This window comes from Pseudorca crassidens, chromosome 19, assembly GCF_039906515.1.
Source record: "Pseudorca crassidens isolate mPseCra1 chromosome 19, mPseCra1.hap1, whole genome shotgun sequence".
Classification (NCBI taxonomy): domain Eukaryota; kingdom Metazoa; phylum Chordata; class Mammalia; order Artiodactyla; family Delphinidae; genus Pseudorca; species Pseudorca crassidens.
The window spans coordinates 7,668,349-7,687,609 of NC_090314.1; the positions used below are offsets into that span (position 1 = coordinate 7,668,349).

The following is a 19,261-nucleotide window of genomic DNA, read 5'->3' on the forward strand; positions in this document are numbered from 1 at the left end:
AAAGGCCGCTGAACCCATGGAACTCCGAATCCCTGGAACTGTACAGTTTCATATTTTTGACACCAGAGGATACTAAGGCTGTGGGTTTGCTTTTGTTTTCTTTCCAGAACTGCATGGCCGATAGAAGGGGAGCACAGTCATCTTTCTAAAGCAGACCTGGATCCCAAATCCAGTGGTTTAAGACCTGGGCATGAATGTATAAAGCAAGTTAGTGTGAGGCAAGAGGGAGTGGTGGGGCCTGCAGCTAGAGAGGGCACGACTTCCTAAAGGCCTTCTGCCTCGAATTCGCGCACATACTGCGCCGGGCACGCAGCACGCCCCCCAAGCCACCTGCACTCAGTTTGTCCATCCCGCACGGCACACTGAAGTCCAAACTGCAGCCTGCAAAGGAGACCATCACCAAGCTGCCTAAACATACTCCTCTCCAATGGCTTACCCCTCCTGACTCTTCTCCTTGTCATTTTCTGCCATCTGGGACTCCCTCCTCTGCTTACTGTCTGACGTCGGCTCATCCTTCGAGGCTGGCTCAAACCCTGGCTCACCTGGGAAGCCTTTCCTAACCCACAGTGAGGTCTCTCCTCTGCATGTCTCACATGACACTCGAGGCTGCCCCGTAACGGTCACACTGCTGCAGACCCTGCTGAGGGGGGAGGGAGACGGACATCCAGCCCCAGGTCTGCTCCCGAGGCTACTGGCCCTGATGGGGGGCTGTGGCCGCCTGGGGAAGGGGACTCTCCTTCTGTATTGCGGTAAAATACAAGGAACACAGAAATCCCCAGTCACCGTTTTCAATCCAGTGGCATTTAGCACGTGTACGATGTGGTGTGACCGTCACTGCTACCCAGCTACAGGACATGTTCATCACCTCGAAAAGTCACTCCATCCCCATTAAGCGGTCACTCCCCATCCCCCGCTTCCCTTGGAAACCACGAACGTGCTTACTGTCTCCACGGATGTGCCCATTCCGAACACTGCATAAAAATGGAATCGGACACTGTGGTGCTTTGTGTCTGGCTTCTTTCACGCAGCATGTTTTCAAGGTTCATTCACGCCGTAGCAAGAATCAGGGCTTCATTCCCTTTTCTGGCTGAATAATCTTCCATTGAATGGATATGCCCTATTTATCCATTCTTCACTTGATGGACATTTAGGTTAGTTCCAACTTTTGACTATTGGGAATAGAGCTGCAATGAATATTGCCGCATACATTTTTGTTGGAACACCTGTTTTCAATTCTTTTGGGTGTGTATCTAGGAGTGGAATTTGCTGGGTTACGCGGTCATTCCGTGTTTAATTTATTGAGGAACCACCAAACTGCATTCCACGCAGACGCGCCATTTCACATCTCCATCAGCAGTGCACGAGGGTGCCGATTTCTCTACACCCTCATCATCACTTATTATTTTCCATTTTTAAAATTTTAGCCACTCTGGTTAGTGTGAAGTGGTATTCTGTCATGGTTTGGAGTTGCATTTCCCTGACAACGAATGACATGGAACCCCCTTCTTGTGTGCTTGTTGGGCAATTTGTTTATCTTTGGAGAAATGTCTATTCAAGTCCTTTGGGGCACATTTTTCTTACTTGCTCAAAGCCCCATATGGACTAGTGGTGGCTGTGATATCAGACTAGATTGTAGGCTCAGTGAGGGCAGGAATCATGGGGGGTTTTTTGTTTTTGCAGTACGTGGGCCTCTCACTGTTGTGGCCTCTCCCGTTGCGGAGCACAGGCTCCGGACGCGCAGGCTCAGCGGCCATGGCTCACGGGCCCAGCCGCTCTGCGGCATGTGGGCACGAACCCGCGTCCCCTGCATCGGCAGGCGGACTCCCAAACACTGCGCCACCAGGGAAGCCCAGGAATCATGTTTTGTTCAACCTGATATGCACTACTTGGAGCCTGCAATGTGAGCACCGTTCTCTTATAGAGGATTTTACAGTTTTCAAAGAGTATTCTTGTGCATGCTCTCAATGGCCTTATGTGAAGCTTACGCAGTCGATAGGGCAGAGATGTTTTCCCCTAGCTGGGTTGCTTCGTTCTTTGAGAAGCCCTCTAGTAGCCTCCTAGCTTAGAGATGATGAATAGTCATCAGCTGAGAACCCACAGGCACTGACCAGTCAGAAGAGCTGTTGGCTTTCACGTAAGTCCTGCTGGACCAGCTGGTTATCAACCCTGCTCCTCGTTGAAACTGACTGTCCTTCCTCAGGGCAACTATTATACTCCCTTAGTACCAAGAGGCTGAAGGCTTTGCTCATTTGCATTAGGCAGAATTTAAATACTTTGGTAGAAATACCGATGCAATTTCTCCTGGCACACAACGTTAGAAATCCCTGAATCATCCCCTCCACCCTCCACTTGCAGGGAACAAAATTCATCCATGCCACTTATTTTCAACGCTGTTGAGCTGAGTGGACTGTAGGCTGGGTTTAAGCCACTGCAGTCTGGGGAGCTTTACTGGAAATCGGAAATACCCGCCCTCCATTTATAAGATGAAAACCACTCCTGTGTACATGCAGTGGAGGGGGCGGCGGGTGGGCACCGTTACTTTAGCATTGATTCTAACTCAATTTACAACCTTTTCAAAAAATGTTTCTTAAGAATCATCTCAGCATCAAGCGGTGGCTTTAGAGCTGAGAGAACATGCCCCCCAGTCAATCAGAAGTTATTTGGGATAAAACGAAGAAAGTCAAATGACTACCAGGCAGTTAATTGAGGAGAAAGTACTCTGTGAACTATTAGATATAATCCTGAGAAACTTCAACCAAAAGTATGTGATCGTGCTTGTAGTTATGTGTCTCTTGTGAGTGTAACCCTCTGCTTTGTCTTTATTTCCACAGGGAGACTGGCTTGAATGATATAGGGTTTGCTGTAGGCAAGCCCTTCAGGTTTGCTTCCCTTGCATAAAATGCAGCTGCCCTACACCTGTTTTACGCCACATACAAAGCCTGTGTGCACTGCAGTCAGTTGTGTCTATCTCTAGGCTGAGCCGATGAAGCCTTTTACGTCAGGAATAGGCTGGCTGAGCTGTGATCCCAAAGAAGGGCAAACATTGCCCAGCAGGGGTCTTCGTCTGCAGGGGAGACCCCTGCTGGGCAAGAGCATCTCGGTCCATATACACTGATGGCCCAGGTCTCAACTCCTGTCTTGCGATGCTCCCAGTGGATCGAACACGTCCGTGTGACTCTCCTGCTGTTGACAGACCTAACTCAGCACTCCCTGCCCCGAGCTGGCCCTGTGAGCTGAGTGCTCAGACGGGCGTGGAGGCCGGCCCACCTTACCTTGACAGCAGCGTGTACAGGGACGGGGTTGCCCAGGGGGCCGAGCCCCTGCTTCCCCGGGTCTGACTGGTTGCCGGGCTGGGGGGCCGAGTCATTCCTTTCATTTTCTGAGCCAGAAATAAGATCCTAAAAATCCAAAGTTTAGCATTATTAGGATGCGGGAGTAAAGGCTGTGTGACGTGGAAATGTTGCGGGAGAGCCTCCCGCTCCCACCCCCGAGGTCTGCTGTGTTAATCCTAGCTTCTTATCTCAGGAACATCAGATTCTGTCCTCCAGCGGGAGGAGTCGTGTATATAATTTGTCATCCAGTTGAGGACACTTTTAAGAGAGAAAGCAGGCATGATTAATAATTATTCCAGCAGACAGGTATAGGACTGGCCTGTTCTAGGCAAACTGGGACATCTGGTCACCCTGGGTGAGGGTTCCACCTACTTGCGGCTAGGTCTACCTGTTGGAATTGACAGTGGGATTGAAAAAGAGAGGAAGTGGGAGAAGTGGGTGTAGGAGCTTTGGGGGAAAGTAGGACAACAAAAAAGTTAGATGAAACAGGGGTTGGCAGATGGAGGGAAAGTGTGTAGGTATGTGTATGTGTGTGTACGCATCTGGGTCTCTGTATTTGTGTGCATGTGTGTCTCTGTGTGTCTGCCTGTGTAATGTATGTGTGCATATATATATGTATCCCTTTGCACGTGTGTCTGTGTGTATACTTGTGTCTGTGTATGTCTGTGTATATGAACATGTGTGTGTATGTAAGTGTGTGTGTGTACGTGTGTAGTATCAGGAAAACCTTTATGAAAGGCACGTTCCCGTATGCAGAGGACTCTGAAATGGACCAAGTGCCCTCTCTCTTTCCCCTACAATCCTAGGCCATGACTTTGAAAAAGGGGCAGGGGCTGCTCCACGATCTCCCCGAGCGGCTCAGCCCTTCCCTGAGCCCCAGCACCTATCAAAGGTCTGTAGCACCCCTTTTTCTCAGAGCCTGTGCCCTCATCTGTCACATGAGGTTGCCGGATGAACTGACATAAGATGATTTTTGCATTTTGCCTGGCATTGTTCAGTGTTTGTCCCCTTTTTGCCCCACTCCGAAGGTTAAAAAGAAAAGAATGCGTCTTCTCCCCAAAGCATCTTTAAATCAGAAGCTGAGGAATTTACTGTCAGAGTAATAAGATACAAATGGTCTGATGTACTGTTTGATGTTATTAAAGAAGTTGGGCTGCAGAGACCAGCTGCGGGATGCAGGGGAAGGAAAAATGCTTTGATTATAAACTCTTGCACAATAAACGTACGGCTCTTTTGGCTCTGCTTTTTCTGTCTCCCGTCTCCCTCCTGTTCCACATTTCCTCCTGGGCAGCCTTGGCTTTGTTCTGATGGAGTGAAGAAGGGCCTGACAAGGACCAGTAACAGCACAGTTTCAGGAAACAGGGTCGTGGTAAATAATTCCTGAAACTGTCCCTGATCCCTGCATGCTTTACAGTGTAAAAACGTTTTCAAATACACTATCTAATACGGTTTACAAAGTACAAACATCCAGCTCTACAGTAAGTCCTGGGGGTGTAATGCACAGCATGGTGACCATAGTTAGCAATACTGTATTGTCTCTCTGAAAGTTGCTGAGAGTAGATCTTACAGGACTCTCATCACAAGAAAGAAAATTTGCAACCATGTGTGGAGATGGATGTGAACTAGACTTACCCTGGTGATCATTTCACAATACATACAATGATATATTTTATCTATCGTACATATTGTGAAATACACAACACACGTGTATATGTACCATAGATACGATATCAAGCAATTATTTTGTACACCTGATATTGTATACATTGTGTATTTCGCGATATATACAATATCAAACAATTATGTTGTACACCTGAAACTAATATAATGGTATCTGTCCATTATACCTCAATTTAAAAAATTAGAAGTACATACAGATATAAAATATCCATATATAATAAAAATGAGATATCTCTATATAATAAAAATATATAAAATAATATCTGTTAATAAAATATACATCATATATATAAAATATCTGATTTCAAGTCATCGAATAATTCCTGTGAGGCCAAGAGGAGTAAACGCTTCCTGAAGGGTAGGGGCTGAGGTCGGAGGGGTCCCTCCAGAGCCAGGATGTGGTGGAAGATTCACATCTCGTGGTCCCACGAGTGCGACCCCTCCCCCTCCTGTGTGGGCCTCACACTCATCTCCTCTGGGGGCTCTGGGAATACCACCCTGCCAGGCCAAGGAAAGGTCCCAGCAAGCCTGGGTGTGGCTCATAGAGGGGGAGCTCCAGGTGTTGGTGGGGGACCCTGCACGCTCCTGGGGCCACACAGCTACTCAGCCTCACTTCCTTCTCTGCAACATCTAACAGAAAACGCTTGCAAGGTGCCTAGCACTGGCCCTGGTATACAGTGGGCACTTAATAATGGCAGTAGATGATGTCAGCCATCATTATACTGCTCCTTATAAGTGTGCTTTTAACAGTATGTGCAATATCCATTTCTCACATCTCGACAGTCTGTGGATTTGTCCAGAAAAAGGGGAATGCTATGTTTGGGCTGGGGCTGGAAGCGGTCCTTGCTCCAGGGGTTCGGCAGGTAGACGCCTGCTAAGGGTAGAACTGGCTCGGGGCTCCAGCTTTGTAACCAATCAGCGCCTTCTGCTTCCTGCTCCCCAGGGTCCTACGGTGATAACCCAGTGCCTGGAAAGACCATGGGCTTTGAAACCAGTCCTGCTGAGGCCCTTTCTCTCCAGGAGACTGTTGGTTGGTCATCTCATCTTGGAGAGCCTCATTTCTACCTTGTCTCTAAAAGTGGAGATAAAAGAGATCTACTTGACAGAGTAGATACTGAAAACATAAGTCAAAAGGGCATATTTCTGGGGATTCTCTTTCGGTGTTATCTGGAGGCTTTTGCCCTTACACACAGACCCCTGGACTGAATAGGGTGAGAAGAAGGAGCAAGATGACGTGCCATGAAGAGACATCTCTGGGGTCTCTAAGCAAAACCACCTCAGCACTGCTGATTTCAAGACTGAAGAGGTGACAGGCTGAGATGTGGTTTACCTGGGTTTTCCCCCGAGGACCCGCCGAAGGGGTCTCTGTAGCTTTCATGTCTGGGGGGGATCCTGCTGAGCCCTGGAGGTCTTCACCTCGAGTCTGATCCGGAGAAAGCCCATCGCTGCTGTCCTCCTCAAAGGCAAATGCATCCGCTGATTTGGAGAAACTCACCTGGTTACCTGAGGGAGTGAAAGCCAAGAAGAACTGGGTCAGTGGCAGTGCTTCAGTGTGCCACCCCTTTTAGGAGCAGTTACCTACCTCCTTAGATGTTTCCAGTTCAAGGTAGGAGTGGAGATATATTTAAAATGACTTGCTTTCCCCTCTATTTACTCCATACAGGGGAACTTGTGTTTATAAAAGTGACACGTTTGACAGGGACGAATGAGAGACGTATCAGAGATCTATCATCTTTATTAAACTTCATTTTCAGATTGATCCATTCCTGCACATTCTGTATGTGAGCCCCTATCTTTCTGAAGCTAAATCAGGGAAGATGAAGGAAAGAACAGGGGCCATGGGGTGCAGGAGAAGAAGGTCCCTGTCTCCCTGGGGCTTTACGACGAGAGGTGAAACTGAAATGACAGGGGGCCATTTGCATCGTGTTCAAACATAAAGCGGGGCAACCGGCAGAAAATGTTTCGCAAACTTTGCTATTAAGGAGAAGCCAGGGAGCTCCTAAGTTTAAATTCCTAAGTGTCAGAAGAGCTATCACCAGAACGTCCCAAAGCCCCACTTAACGAACGCATATCTGTTTATAAAAGCCGTAACCGTGTCTCAGAAATTGGAGTGCGATCTTTACTTATTTATTTTTATTATTTGGATTTTGTTGTTATTCCTCTCATCTTTGTCTCTATTTTGGAAATCCCCAGCGAATCACACGTGTTCAGATTCTTCCCCAGCAGCCTGCGTGGTCTTGGGAGGGAAACCCAGACGTTGGCTTGGGGAGTGGGGTTACCAGACCAGGTGGGACTATCGTGACATCCTTTTATGTCCCTTATGTGTTTTCTTCTTTTATCATTTTGATCATTTATAGTACTGTGATTTTATTTATTTATTTATTTTTGGCTGCATTGGGTCTTCGCTGCTGCACGCGGGCTTTCTCTAGTTGCAGCGAGCAGAGGCTACTCTTTGTCGCAGTGCGCGGGCTTCTCACTGCAGTGGCTTCTTTTGTTGCAGAGCACAGGCTCTAGGCACGCGGGCTTCAGTAGTTGTGGCACGTGGGCTCAGTAGTTGTGGTTCGTGGGCTCCAGAGCGCAGGCTCAGTAGTTGTGGCGCACGGGTTTAGCTTCTCCGCGGCATGTGGGATCTTCCCAGACCAGGGCTCGAACCTGTGTCCCCTGCATTGGCAGGTGGATTCTTAACCACTGCGCTTCCAGAGAAGTCCCTCCCTTATGTTTTTTAATTGTCAAATCTCCTCTGGCTTATTATCCAAATGCACAGTACAAAATGTGCTGAGGCTACACAGCTCTTGTGACCGTCCTGCAGGCACCGCTCTTCGAAAGGAATTTAGGTATTATCAGCAAGGTCTCCAGCCCGGTATTCTGCAGTTACACTGACAAGAACTTCTGACTCAGGCTTGGGGCAGATAAGAGAGAGGAGCTCTCACTGTGGAGATTGGAGAGGCAGCAAGGAGCTGGAAGTAATGGAATGAATGTGGTTTGGGGCTTGTCATCACCACCACTGCTGGCATCTGTCACGGACCCTCACTCAGACACGCAAGTGTCAAATCAGGAGAGAGGCCGGACCAGGACAGGGCAGGTGGGAACTCCAGTTACTGGCCCGCTGGGCAGCCTGCTAACCTGGAAAGGCCTGGGGACCAGCGTTGCTGCTCCTTGGTTTCAAGATTTCTTTATAAAAGTCATTATTACTTTTCTGTGATTATAGAAGTAATGTTTACTTATAAAAATTCATACCATATGAAATGTACATAACAAGGTACGTAACCATCCCACTTCCATTCATGATTTATTCCCTCTTCTAGACTTAATTCTATCCATACAGCAGGACACGCACATATTGAAAAAGCATTTCAAACAGACAGGACTGAGTGAAAGACACTGTACTGACACTTGCTTTTTTCACCCTACAGTGTATCTTGGAGATCTTTACATGTGAACTCAGAGATCTTCCTCAATATTTTGGTAACAGTTACACAATATTTCATTGTATGAGTGGGAACTTTTGTTTTCCAACTTTTATTTCCCAAGGGGCCCTTATCTTTAACTATAAAAATTTTGACATAATAGAAAAGTACAGAGAATAATATAAAACATGTGAACCACCTGAAATAAATATATGCCAGTATTTTCCTATATTTGCATCAGAAACCTATTCATTTTCTAACAGAAAGGGCTTTCGTCGGGTATTTGACAAATGTCAACTTTTTCTTTGCAATCAGGAGTCACTCTTCTCTCCCATCTGGTCTCTCCCTCCTCCCTCCCTCTCTATTTTAAGGTCCAGAGCTAGCTCACACCCTTCCCTTCTTTTCTTACAGCAACCCCCCCGCCCCCCCCACCGGGGCTCTGCAAAGAAGCCTCCCTCTGTCATTTTCACACAATGTGAAGGAATTTATATACCATTTTCCCTTTCTCCAGGGGATCATGTGCCTGCGATCTTCCCAGGAAGGTCCTTCCAGGAGCCTCCATGAATACCTTCCATTGTAAACTCAACCTGTTAATTTCTTTACTTTAGAAACCACGTTTGCATTGAAATTTCAAGTCCCACTTCTAGTTGTGGAATTAAAGGCTTTGTCCCTGTTGAAAAGATGACATGTATTATTCAGGGCCAGGTGGGCATGGGATTTGGTGGGGGGGAGTGGGTGTTAAGCCCTCCCCACCTCAGAAGCCACAGCATTTCATTGGGATTTACTTGGCATAGACCGTGAGGCAAGACCAACTCAGACAGTCCTGCGTGTGTGACCGTACCAGCCCCTGGGGGCAGCCAGCCTGCCCTGCCCAACAGGACCGCAGTGAGGAGAGCTGTAGCGTCTTACACTCCCTCCCCACTTCCTTCAGTCTGAATGGTACGGATCTTCTCTGTGTGATCTGACACTTCAGTGTGACAAAGAAGACGCCCCGGCCCCCTGCCACCTCCACCCGCATCAAGGATCATGTCCCAAACGCTTGCAAATGAGAGGGAATTAACCAAACTGCAAAGTTGTCCAAGCATTCTAACACGCATGGAAATGTTACAAGAAGGGCAGGGATGGGAGAAAGCGAGAAAATTTCTCTCTTAATCCCCCAACTATCCCCCTTCAATAGTTTCAAGGAGAAAGATAACAAATGAGAAAAACAGTGGTTTGCGTCAGCAGTTCACTTAGCAGTGGCAGCAGTAACAGAAACAATCAACTTGTGTTAGGCCTTAGAACGGTCCAGGAAGTCAGAGAAAGGACCACATTCTCTCATCTCTGTTTTGCAGACGAGGACATCGCAAGATCCAGGTCCCCCAGTTCTTTAGAGACCGAGCTAAGACACAGGCCCAGCCTTTGTATGCTCAGAGCCTCCAGCAGAGGGGGAGGCAAAATCAATATCCCTCCCGGGAGGTCAACAGATACATGTTGTTTAGGGAACATCGCCAAGACCCACTGGGTTGGTGGCAGTGGGGGGGGTAGCATAGAAATCGGCCAACGTCCATTTCTTTTTCGGCACACACGTACTGAGGACAGCTCCATTCTCCACAACATCTTTTACTCGAGTTTTTGAGATCTGAAGGACTGAACGTGACATCTTGACTGTGAGAAGAAAGAAGGCAGGCGATCACTTCGATCTCATTGCCACTGTCTCAGAAAAGGGATTGGGAGGATTGTGAAGCCCTGTTGTTGTGGCCATAAATCAGCGTGTCCTTTTCACTTCGGCACCTGCCTGGAATGATGCGGAAACGTCCTAGAAGTAGAGTGTTTGGAATAAAGGAGTTGGTAACCAGTCCCATTTTCCCCAGAATTGGATGGAACATTCCTCAACTATTTTGTTCACTTCCAGCCTTCCCAATCAGAGAGGAGTAGAGAGAAGCAGAAGTATAATCAGATACAGTATGGTGAAGATACGGAAACCACGAGAAGGATGCTATCCGTCTATCTGCACGGGACATAGCCAGAGAACCTGTCAAGGACTAGACTGCCTGGTGAGTGCTGTTGGTGGCTAGCAGACAAAGGGGATGGAGATGTGGGTCGTCCAGGCAGACTCACTCCCAGGCGAGGTGGGATGGAGCTGAGCCTGAAATGACGGTGGACAGGATGACAGAAAAGGGGAGGGCACCTGGCAAGAGTTGCGGGGCGCAGAAGGGAAGTCACAGGGTGGTGATGAGCAGAGTTGGTGTGGGAAGGATGAAGAAGTAACTCTCCCAGCCACCGGACTGGATTACTTTAAGATCCAGTTCCTGGAGACACACAGCTTCGAGGAGCCTACTTTCCAAGTGACATCCATCATTTAAAGAGGTTCCTCTGCTTAAGTCAAGGAAGAAGCCATGAGTACGTGCAACTGTATACACGGAGAAGCCGTGAGTACATGCAACTGTATACACGAAGCCGTGAGTACATGCAACTGTATACACGAAGAAGCCGTGAGTACATGCAACTGTATACACGAAGCCGTGGGTACATGCAACTGTATACACGGAGAAGCCGTGAGTACATGCAACTGTATACACGAAGCCGTGAGTACGTGCAACTGTATACACGGAGAAGCCGTGAGTACATGCAACTGTATACACGAAGCCGTGAGTACATGCAACTGTATACACGGAGAAGCCGTGAGTACATGCAACTGTATACACGGAGAAGCCGTGAGTACATGCAACTGTATACACGGAGAAGCCGTGAGTGCATGCAACCCCATACATGAAGAAGCCATGAATACATGCAACCCCGTACAGGGTAGTTGTTCACACCTGAATGAACAAACACAGGGTGAAGACCAAGGCCCCCGAAATGACTCCCATCTAGTTTCTAAAAAGCATGTTGTACCAGGTCAGAATAAGCCGACAGACACACGGAGGACCCCTCAGAGGCTGTCCACACTCAGAGAGCCGACCACGGGGGGCCCTGCCAGTCCCCCAGCACCACAAAGGGCTTGGATCTCTGACTGCGAGGCCAGAAGGTGAGCGACAGGGCAGACAGATGAGCCCACACTAGGCTCAGCCCCTGCTGATGAGAACGGTGACAGCAAGAGGCCCCCGAGAGCGTGGCAGTGGCTTCCTTTGGAGCCGAGGTACGTGGTGTTCAGTGTGGTCAGTGTGGGCCAGACAGGTCGGTTTGTTTCTTGTTCTACCACTTCGGTGGTGGAGTGACTGTTGATGAATTACTCAACTTCTTAGAGCCTCAATTTCCCCATCTATCAAATGGGCAACATCATCATAGTCACCTCTCGGGGTTTTGAGGATTAAAATAACGCATGTAAAAGCACTGCGCTTTACATGTTTTATATGTTATTCACATGGTCCCTGACGCACACGTGTCCAGTCATTTCTAGCTGCCGTTGTTGTTATTATTGTTTTTGGTAGCAGTGTCTGCTTGTCTCAAGTTCACCACGATCAAAAATAAAACAAAGGGGGGCTTCCCTGGTGGCGCAGTAGTTGAGAGTCCGCCTAACGATGCAGGGGACACGGGTTCGTGCCCTGGTCCGGGAGGATCCCACATGTCGCGGAGCGTCTGGGCCCGTGAGCCATGGCCGCTGAGCCTGTGCCTCTGGAGCCTGTGCTCCACAATGGGAGAGGCCACAGCAGTGAGAGGCCCGCGTACCACAAAAAAAATTTAAAAAAATAAAACAAAGACCACCCAAGAGGCAGTTTATCCTGTGGTCAGCTTTGCAAAGGTCAGCCCAACTCCGGAGCCAGAAACACTGAGAGGTTCCTCCCGGGAAAGCAAAGACAGACCTTTCCCAGAGCAGGAGGAGTGTCACAGGAAAGGCTGCGCGCTCCCCGCTCTCCTGCCTGGTTCAAGGCGGGCTCGGTGTAGAGGGACGAAGGTCACCTTATCTGGCTGCTTCAGGAACAAGCAAAGTCTGTCGGCTCCGTGCTGTGACCCTGGGCCCCTGCTCCAATCCCCCACGGCGGGCGCGGGGCTCACTGGCCGCTGTGGGAGAGTAGGGCGCTGGCTGTTGTCCCTGGAGACACGTCAGGCGCTGTGATGACAAGGACCTGTTTCTGGAAGCCCTGACTCACCCCCAGGCTATGCCCACGGGGCTGTCTCTGGGCACCAGCCCCTTGGGGATCTCGGCCTGGTGACTCGGCGCTTTCCCCCTCTTTCTTGGAAGTGATTGGATGAATGAATCAGTTGGACTCTCCTCTGCATAAACATTTAAAATTCCAAGAGGAAAATGCGATCGCTAGCGTCCTGGTTACCTTTCCGCCGGGACCCACACCAGGGGCTGGAAAGCATGGGGTGGGAATGTGAGAACAAGCTTCGCTCGCTTATCTGTTTGCAAGCCTGAGCGGTGTTCGCATGACAGCTATTTTAATTCATGATCAGACTTCCCCATGTCCTCCTGGAAGAGACTGAAGCCAAATCCACTTCCTAAGGGAGGAGGTGGGCCGGTGACAGTAGCTATAGTTTAAGAGTGGCTCTTGCCTAAAGAGACTTCAGTACACTGAAGATACCACAGTCCGGAGGAGATGGATTATGCCGTCCAACAAAGACCGAACCTACTGCCCTTGCAGGGGGTCAGATGCCTTTAGGATGGAAATCGATGAAAGTGGAATTCTGGAGGAACAAGCATTCTTTTTCCTCAGATCCCAGGCACTTCAGAAATTGGCTTTAAGTCTCTAGATAGACCCTGATGCTAGGAACACACGAGTTGTGAAAAACAATTCAGCTGCATAAACACTTGTCCCGTAACAGCTTTCGAGGCTAATTCTCCAGGAACAAATTCTTAGGTGGGCAAAGATACGTTACCACTGTCTCAGAGCACCCTAACTTTCCTCCCTGTCACCGCCCCCCTCAAAGCTACTGGCTTCCTACTTCTCTTTTCCCACCCCCTTTCCAGAACCTTCCTCAGAAAAGTATTTATCACGTATGCCTCCGTGTGTTTCTTTGCCCCAAGGATTATTCGCGCTTTGGAAATAACTTCTCATTATGGAATGACAGATTTTGTCCACGAGAAAGTTATGCCAAAGCAAACGACACTACCATCTGCCTTAAGGCCATGGTTATTGTCTATTTGTCTTAAAGATGCATGATCGGACAGTGGTCAGACTTCCAGAGTCTCTGAAGAATGACTGGATACTTAGTAAACAAGAATTTTTGTTCTGTTTAGTTATAAAGTCTGAGCCTTGGGCTTACAGGTGAGCGAAGACTAGCGTAGGATCTTCTAGAAAAATGTACACGACGCTTGTAAATGGATGACTCCTGGGCCATCCCTGGCGGACAGAAACGTTGCTTTCCTGTGTCGAAGGGTTACGGTGATAAAAAGAACTGCTTTATCTTGGATAATGGTGCTGTATACTCTGAATCACAGGTTCAATTAAAAAAAAAAAAAGAGCTGAAAAGCAGACTCAGGGATTCAAGTGGGAAGCCTGGCTCAGTTCAAGGAAAAGAGGAGGACACTTCAGGGGGAGGGGCTTGTCCACTAGAGCAGGATGCCGGGACCCTTCCACTGTTTGAAGAGTTGGGAAAGCCAGCTGCGGTTCTCTTTTACCCAAGCAGAAGCCAGCTTCCTTGGTACCTAAGGGATGCTCCTGGCAAGTTAAGAAGACACCCAGATGACCAGAGAGAGGATTAACAGGCTTGGAGTAGGGCTCTCAAAACTGAGGGATGCTAAGTGACAATGCCCACGTGTAAGCAGAACAAAGCCAGGCTCAACTCCAGTGTACAGTCTCTGTTCTCGTAAATCATCACTCCCACATAATGTTATACTTGTTGTATCTGGAGTTCTGGCCTGAGAGAGAGTAGCTGTTAGAGGTTTTCTAAGAAGGAGAAACAGGGAAACAGGTGTATGTTCTGAGATGTAGCCACGAGGCGCCCCAAGCCTCCTTCTGTGTCAGTAAAACCACAAGGCCCCCTCTTCATCCACATTGCGTCACTCTGGTCACACAAGCCTATGTTTCCTCCCCAGGGAATCTGTAAAATTCTACCTGACTCAGAAAATAAACTTGCAGGCTGGAAGACGGATGACTAGCTGGCACCCCAGAAAGGAGAGGAAAGTTTGGGGGGAAACGATTTGCTACAGTCATTCAGCTGAGTGCAAGAGGAGGGACATCTGGGAAGGAGAAGAAAAATCCCAGAGGAGGGGCTGGTTCCCTGTCTTACAGTATCCTTCCCTCCCTGCACTGAGAGAGGTTCTGGATTATTGTATGTTTGGGATGGAGAAGAGTTGGTCTTGAATAAAACCGGGAGGGAGGGAGACAATGAGTGTTTCGCTCAGGGCTTGGCAGAAACACAGACGCACAGCTGCAGAGGGAGCTGGAAAATGTAAACACATCTGGAAAGGCACGTGCACAGAGGAGGAAAAATACACCCATGCCAGGAGAAGAATACACAGAAAACCACAGCCCTGAGTCACCACTTCACCGAGGGTGGATGATGTGACCCCAAGAAGTGACAGATAGGTGAGGGGTCGGCATCATCACCACCACCGGAAGGGCTACTCAGAGCGCCGTCTCTACAACCGGTCGCTGAGCAACTCCCTCTGCCTCTCTGACACTTCACAGGATGCCACGGCCTTGCCCATAGGAACTCACGCACATTGAAAGATTACCGCTAGAGAGCCTGAGGCATGGACGTTCCTTGGATGAGGTCAACCTATATCCTCCACCTCTTTCGCTAGCTATGCCTTCTCTCTATTCTTCACAGATCCCTGCCTCTGTCTTACATGTTCCTACATGAGAGCCCCCTAGCCCTCTTTGCTTCTTATACATCCTTCATACCCCCAGCTCCCCCTTCACACCCCGTCTACCGGGCACTCCTGATTCTCTGTACCCTGCGCAGCTTCTATTTTTACAGCATCTATCACCATTTATTGGGATATATAATTATTTATGGGTTTTGTGTGTTGTCTGTGTCTCCTGCACTATAATATAAGCTCTGTTAGAGCAGAAATTTTTGTACGTTTGTCTAGTGTCAGACACGTAGAAGATGTTCCATAAATATTAAATGAAGAACTCAATAAATGAAAGGGCAGGCTTATCGAGTCCATCAGTTTAAATTACCGCACACACTAAAGTCTTGCAAGTCTACAGCTCTAGACCAATACTTCCTTCTGAAGTCTAGTTGGATAGAATCTACTGCTTATCGAATCCCTGCCCTTGGAGTTCCTGCAGACCTATCAGCTGCAACAGTTGAAATGGGAATTCATCATCTCTCCCCAGATCTGCTCCTCCACTCTTGATACATGGCTGTCATTTACTCAGTTGACCAAGAGGGAAACCTCACTGTCATCTTTGACTCTTCCTTTTGTTCACACTGACATATTCTACTGGTCATCTAATGATGCAACGTCAGTTACCTCTCAGATGCTCGTTTTTTGGTACCCACAGCACGACTCTTGTTCAGACTCTTAACTAAAAGCTGTTCATCAGATTTTATGTTCCCCCTTCCGAAGTACAGAGACATTGCTGTGAAATCGCTGTTCAGCCAGGGAACACCACCCCTGCCAGCCGTGTGTACTGTTTTCACAGTGGGATGTGAGTGGAAGCGATGTGTACATCTCCAGGTTGAGGCTTTTTAAACGTGTGGGTGGACCTTTTCAGTTTTTCTTTCCTCTTCACTGGCTAGATCCAGAGGATGATGAGACTGTAGGGCACAGGTTGGCAAAATTAGGGCCTGTGAGCCTGCTGTCTGTTTTTGTAAATAAAGTTTTATTGGAACACAGCCATGGCCATTTGTTTACATATTGCTTGTGCCTCCTTTCCCACTACAGCAGCTGAGATGAGTAGCTGTGACAGCTTAGAGACCTCAGCTTATTCTTTAAGAAAAAGTTTGCCACCCTGGCTCTGGGGGATGGTGGAGCAGCAAGACCAAAGGAGCTTGAGTGCCTGAAGGGTTTGCTGTTGAGGAAAACCCTCTCTGGACTGTTTATGAACAAGAGATAAACGTCTATAGTTAAGCAGCTGAAATTTTGTGCTTTGTTTAGCAGCCTCTGTTATCCCAACTAACAACAAAAGAGATGTAAAGTCTCAAATAAAATACTAGCAACTTCTAGGGAAAAAAATCCAAGGAGGATTTATTTCCAGAAATGCCAAGGACGATTAGGAAAGATAGCAATACCACATTGCTAGATCAAAGAAAGAAGCCCATATGATCATCTTTTCATGCGTGTTGAAAGCATTTAAACAACTCAGCATCCATCCTGCAAGCTATTCTTAGTGGAACAGAATAGAGAAACACTTCCTTAGAACATCTACCCAGCACGAGTTAGTGTCATATTTAGAGGTGAATGACCGGAGGAATTCCCACTGAAGACTGAATCAACAAATGTTATCATTGGGCTTCCCTCATTGCGCAGTGGTGAAGAATCTGCCTGCCAATGCAGGGGACACGGGTTCGAGCCCTGGTCTGGGAAGATCCCACGTGCCACAGAGCAACTAAGCCCGTGCACCACAACTACTGAAGCCCATGTGCCCTAGAGTCCGCGAGCCACAACTACTGAAGTCTGCGTGCCTAGAGCCTGTGCTCTACAACAAGAGAAGCCACTGCAATGAGAAGCCCGTGCACCACAACGAAGAGTAGCCCCCGCTCGCCACAACCAGAGAAAAGCCTGCGTGCAGCAACGAAGACCCAACGCAGCCAAAAAAAAAAAAAAGTTATCATCAGCATAACAAATATATAACATTATATAATATTGCTTTTGAAGCACTGGCAATGTACCAAGAATAATAATTGTCTACTATGTAATATAGCAATAATTTTTAAATTATATAATGAAATATTGCATAATGCAAAATAATATAAATTATATGTGCTTTATATAATTCACACATATAATTTTATATGTAAGATATATATCTACGTGATATAAATATTTTATATATGATAAAATATATATAATTAGATTTGTATAGTATATTATACTATTATAACATATATCATTTACAAATAAAATATTTAATTTATAAATAAAATACATAAAATTATATTGAATTTATATTATGAATATACTGCATGTAACTTTTAAAATGATGTTAATTGTGTAATTTATTAATAATTCCATGACGTTGCTTTTCAACAACCAGCCAGCGCTCCAAGGCAGAAAGAAAAAACAAACAGGAGGCACATCTTCCTTATTTGTAGATGATGTGATTGTCCACGCGAACAATTAAAGATAAAATGAGATACTATCGGAACAATTAAGAAAATCTTCAAAGATGCCCAGTTACAAAATAAATGTGCAAAATTAAGAGGTTTCCAATATGTAAGTAATAACTGATGTGAATTTATTTTAAAAAACCTTACCAAGGGAAATAAAAGAAGACTTGTAGACGTGAAAAGAGATACTATCTTTCTGCCTCAGAAGAATTAATATATTTTAAACCTATGAATTCACCATAAACTAATCTATAAATTCACTGCAATCCCAAACAAAATTCTAATAGGATTGAAGTTGGAATATAATAAACTGATTCTAAATTTCACCCACCATATACTTGTGAGAGTAGCCAAGAAACATTAGAAAAATCAGACCAATGTAAAGAAACTTGTGAAGACAGATATTAAGACGAATTATAAAATACACCACTAAAATTGTGCAAAAAGGAAACTTAGACCTGTCTCTTAAACCGTGCACTGAAATAATGTAATATGCAGTAAAGACTGAAATATAAAAATGAAGTATATACGTGTTAGAAGACAGTATAGGTGAATAACTCTATTCTTGAGGTAGGAAGTGTTTTTGATAAGCAATAACAAATTCAGAAACTACAAAGTAAAAGATTAAGAGATTGCACGATACAGAAATTTAAAACTGCTACAGGTAAAATACACTACACACAAAATCAAAAGGCAAAGGACAGAAACGAACAAACAAACAACAAACAAAGCCAACAATAAAAGGCAAAGGATATGCTGGTAAAAGGATGTGTAATACCTGTGACAGATGGAGGATCAGCTTTTTTTTTTTTTCAATATATATAAATAGCTTTTATAGTGAGGGAAGAAAATGCCCAGTAGAAAAAAGGAATAGCCACGAATTGCCAATGACACAAGAGCCCATGGAAAAACATCATCTCTCTATAAACCAAAGAAGGCGATTTAAAATGAGATATTTTGCCTATCGTATAAAAATCAAAGATAAATTTGCATGCATGGAATAAATATAATGTTTCAATAAATGATAAGAGATATGCGATAGAGATCTTTTCTGTCCTAGATCTCATCAAGGTAAAGATGGGGATGGTGCACTGTTGACTGGGCTAGTCCAAGTTCAAAGGCACAAGATATTTAGTGTGGACAGAGAGAGTAAAGAAGAGAGAAAACCACGGTGGGATATTTAATGGGCAGTGATGAGGCTACTGTCTCCCCTAGAGTTGATTCTTCCATATTTACGGGTTCCAAATACAAAATTCACGTGGCTGGCCTCTGACTGGTTGGGTGCAAGACTTTAGAATGTGGATAAGTTTAACAATGAACTTAGCATTTAATAAAACATCTTTATGCATAATATTGGACAATGTGTCAAAACATGTAAATGTGCATTGCTTGTTATATATCAGTAATTCTTAGAGCTTTTGTAGGCTTCACTGGAAGAGTGTAATTTGCCCGTGGGAATGCCAGGATTCCCTTTCTTCCTTCTACCATGGTTTCCCCAGATTCCACCTCAACACCTCTGTGAATGAATTCAGGACCCTCCGGCCGTTTGGATCCATGTGGCTTCAACTGTTCCAAAGGTCTACAAAATGATTTTACACAGCTGATGAGAGAATTAACGTTTGTGTCTCCTCTTTCAGTATCTGTACTTCAACCGTGTAGCACACATGTGTGTTGTCAAAGAGTTTTCACGTG

At 46.4% G+C, this 19,261-nt stretch overlaps 1 protein-coding gene across 5 annotated transcripts in view; it reads right to left on the reverse strand.

The window, feature by feature from the left end:
- Nucleotides 1-19,261, reverse strand: part of MYOCD (myocardin) — a 259,110-nt gene that overhangs the window by 26,581 nt on the left and 213,268 nt on the right. For all 5 annotated transcript variants that reach the window (XM_067717582.1, XM_067717581.1, XM_067717584.1 and 2 more), the window contains 2 exons: nucleotides 6,343-6,515; nucleotides 3,273-3,398 (listed from right to left, as the gene is read on the reverse strand). In XM_067717582.1, the coding sequence (XP_067573683.1) occupies nucleotides 3,273-3,398; nucleotides 6,343-6,515 (299 nt within the window). The remainder of the gene's footprint in view (nucleotides 1-3,272; nucleotides 3,399-6,342; nucleotides 6,516-19,261) is intronic.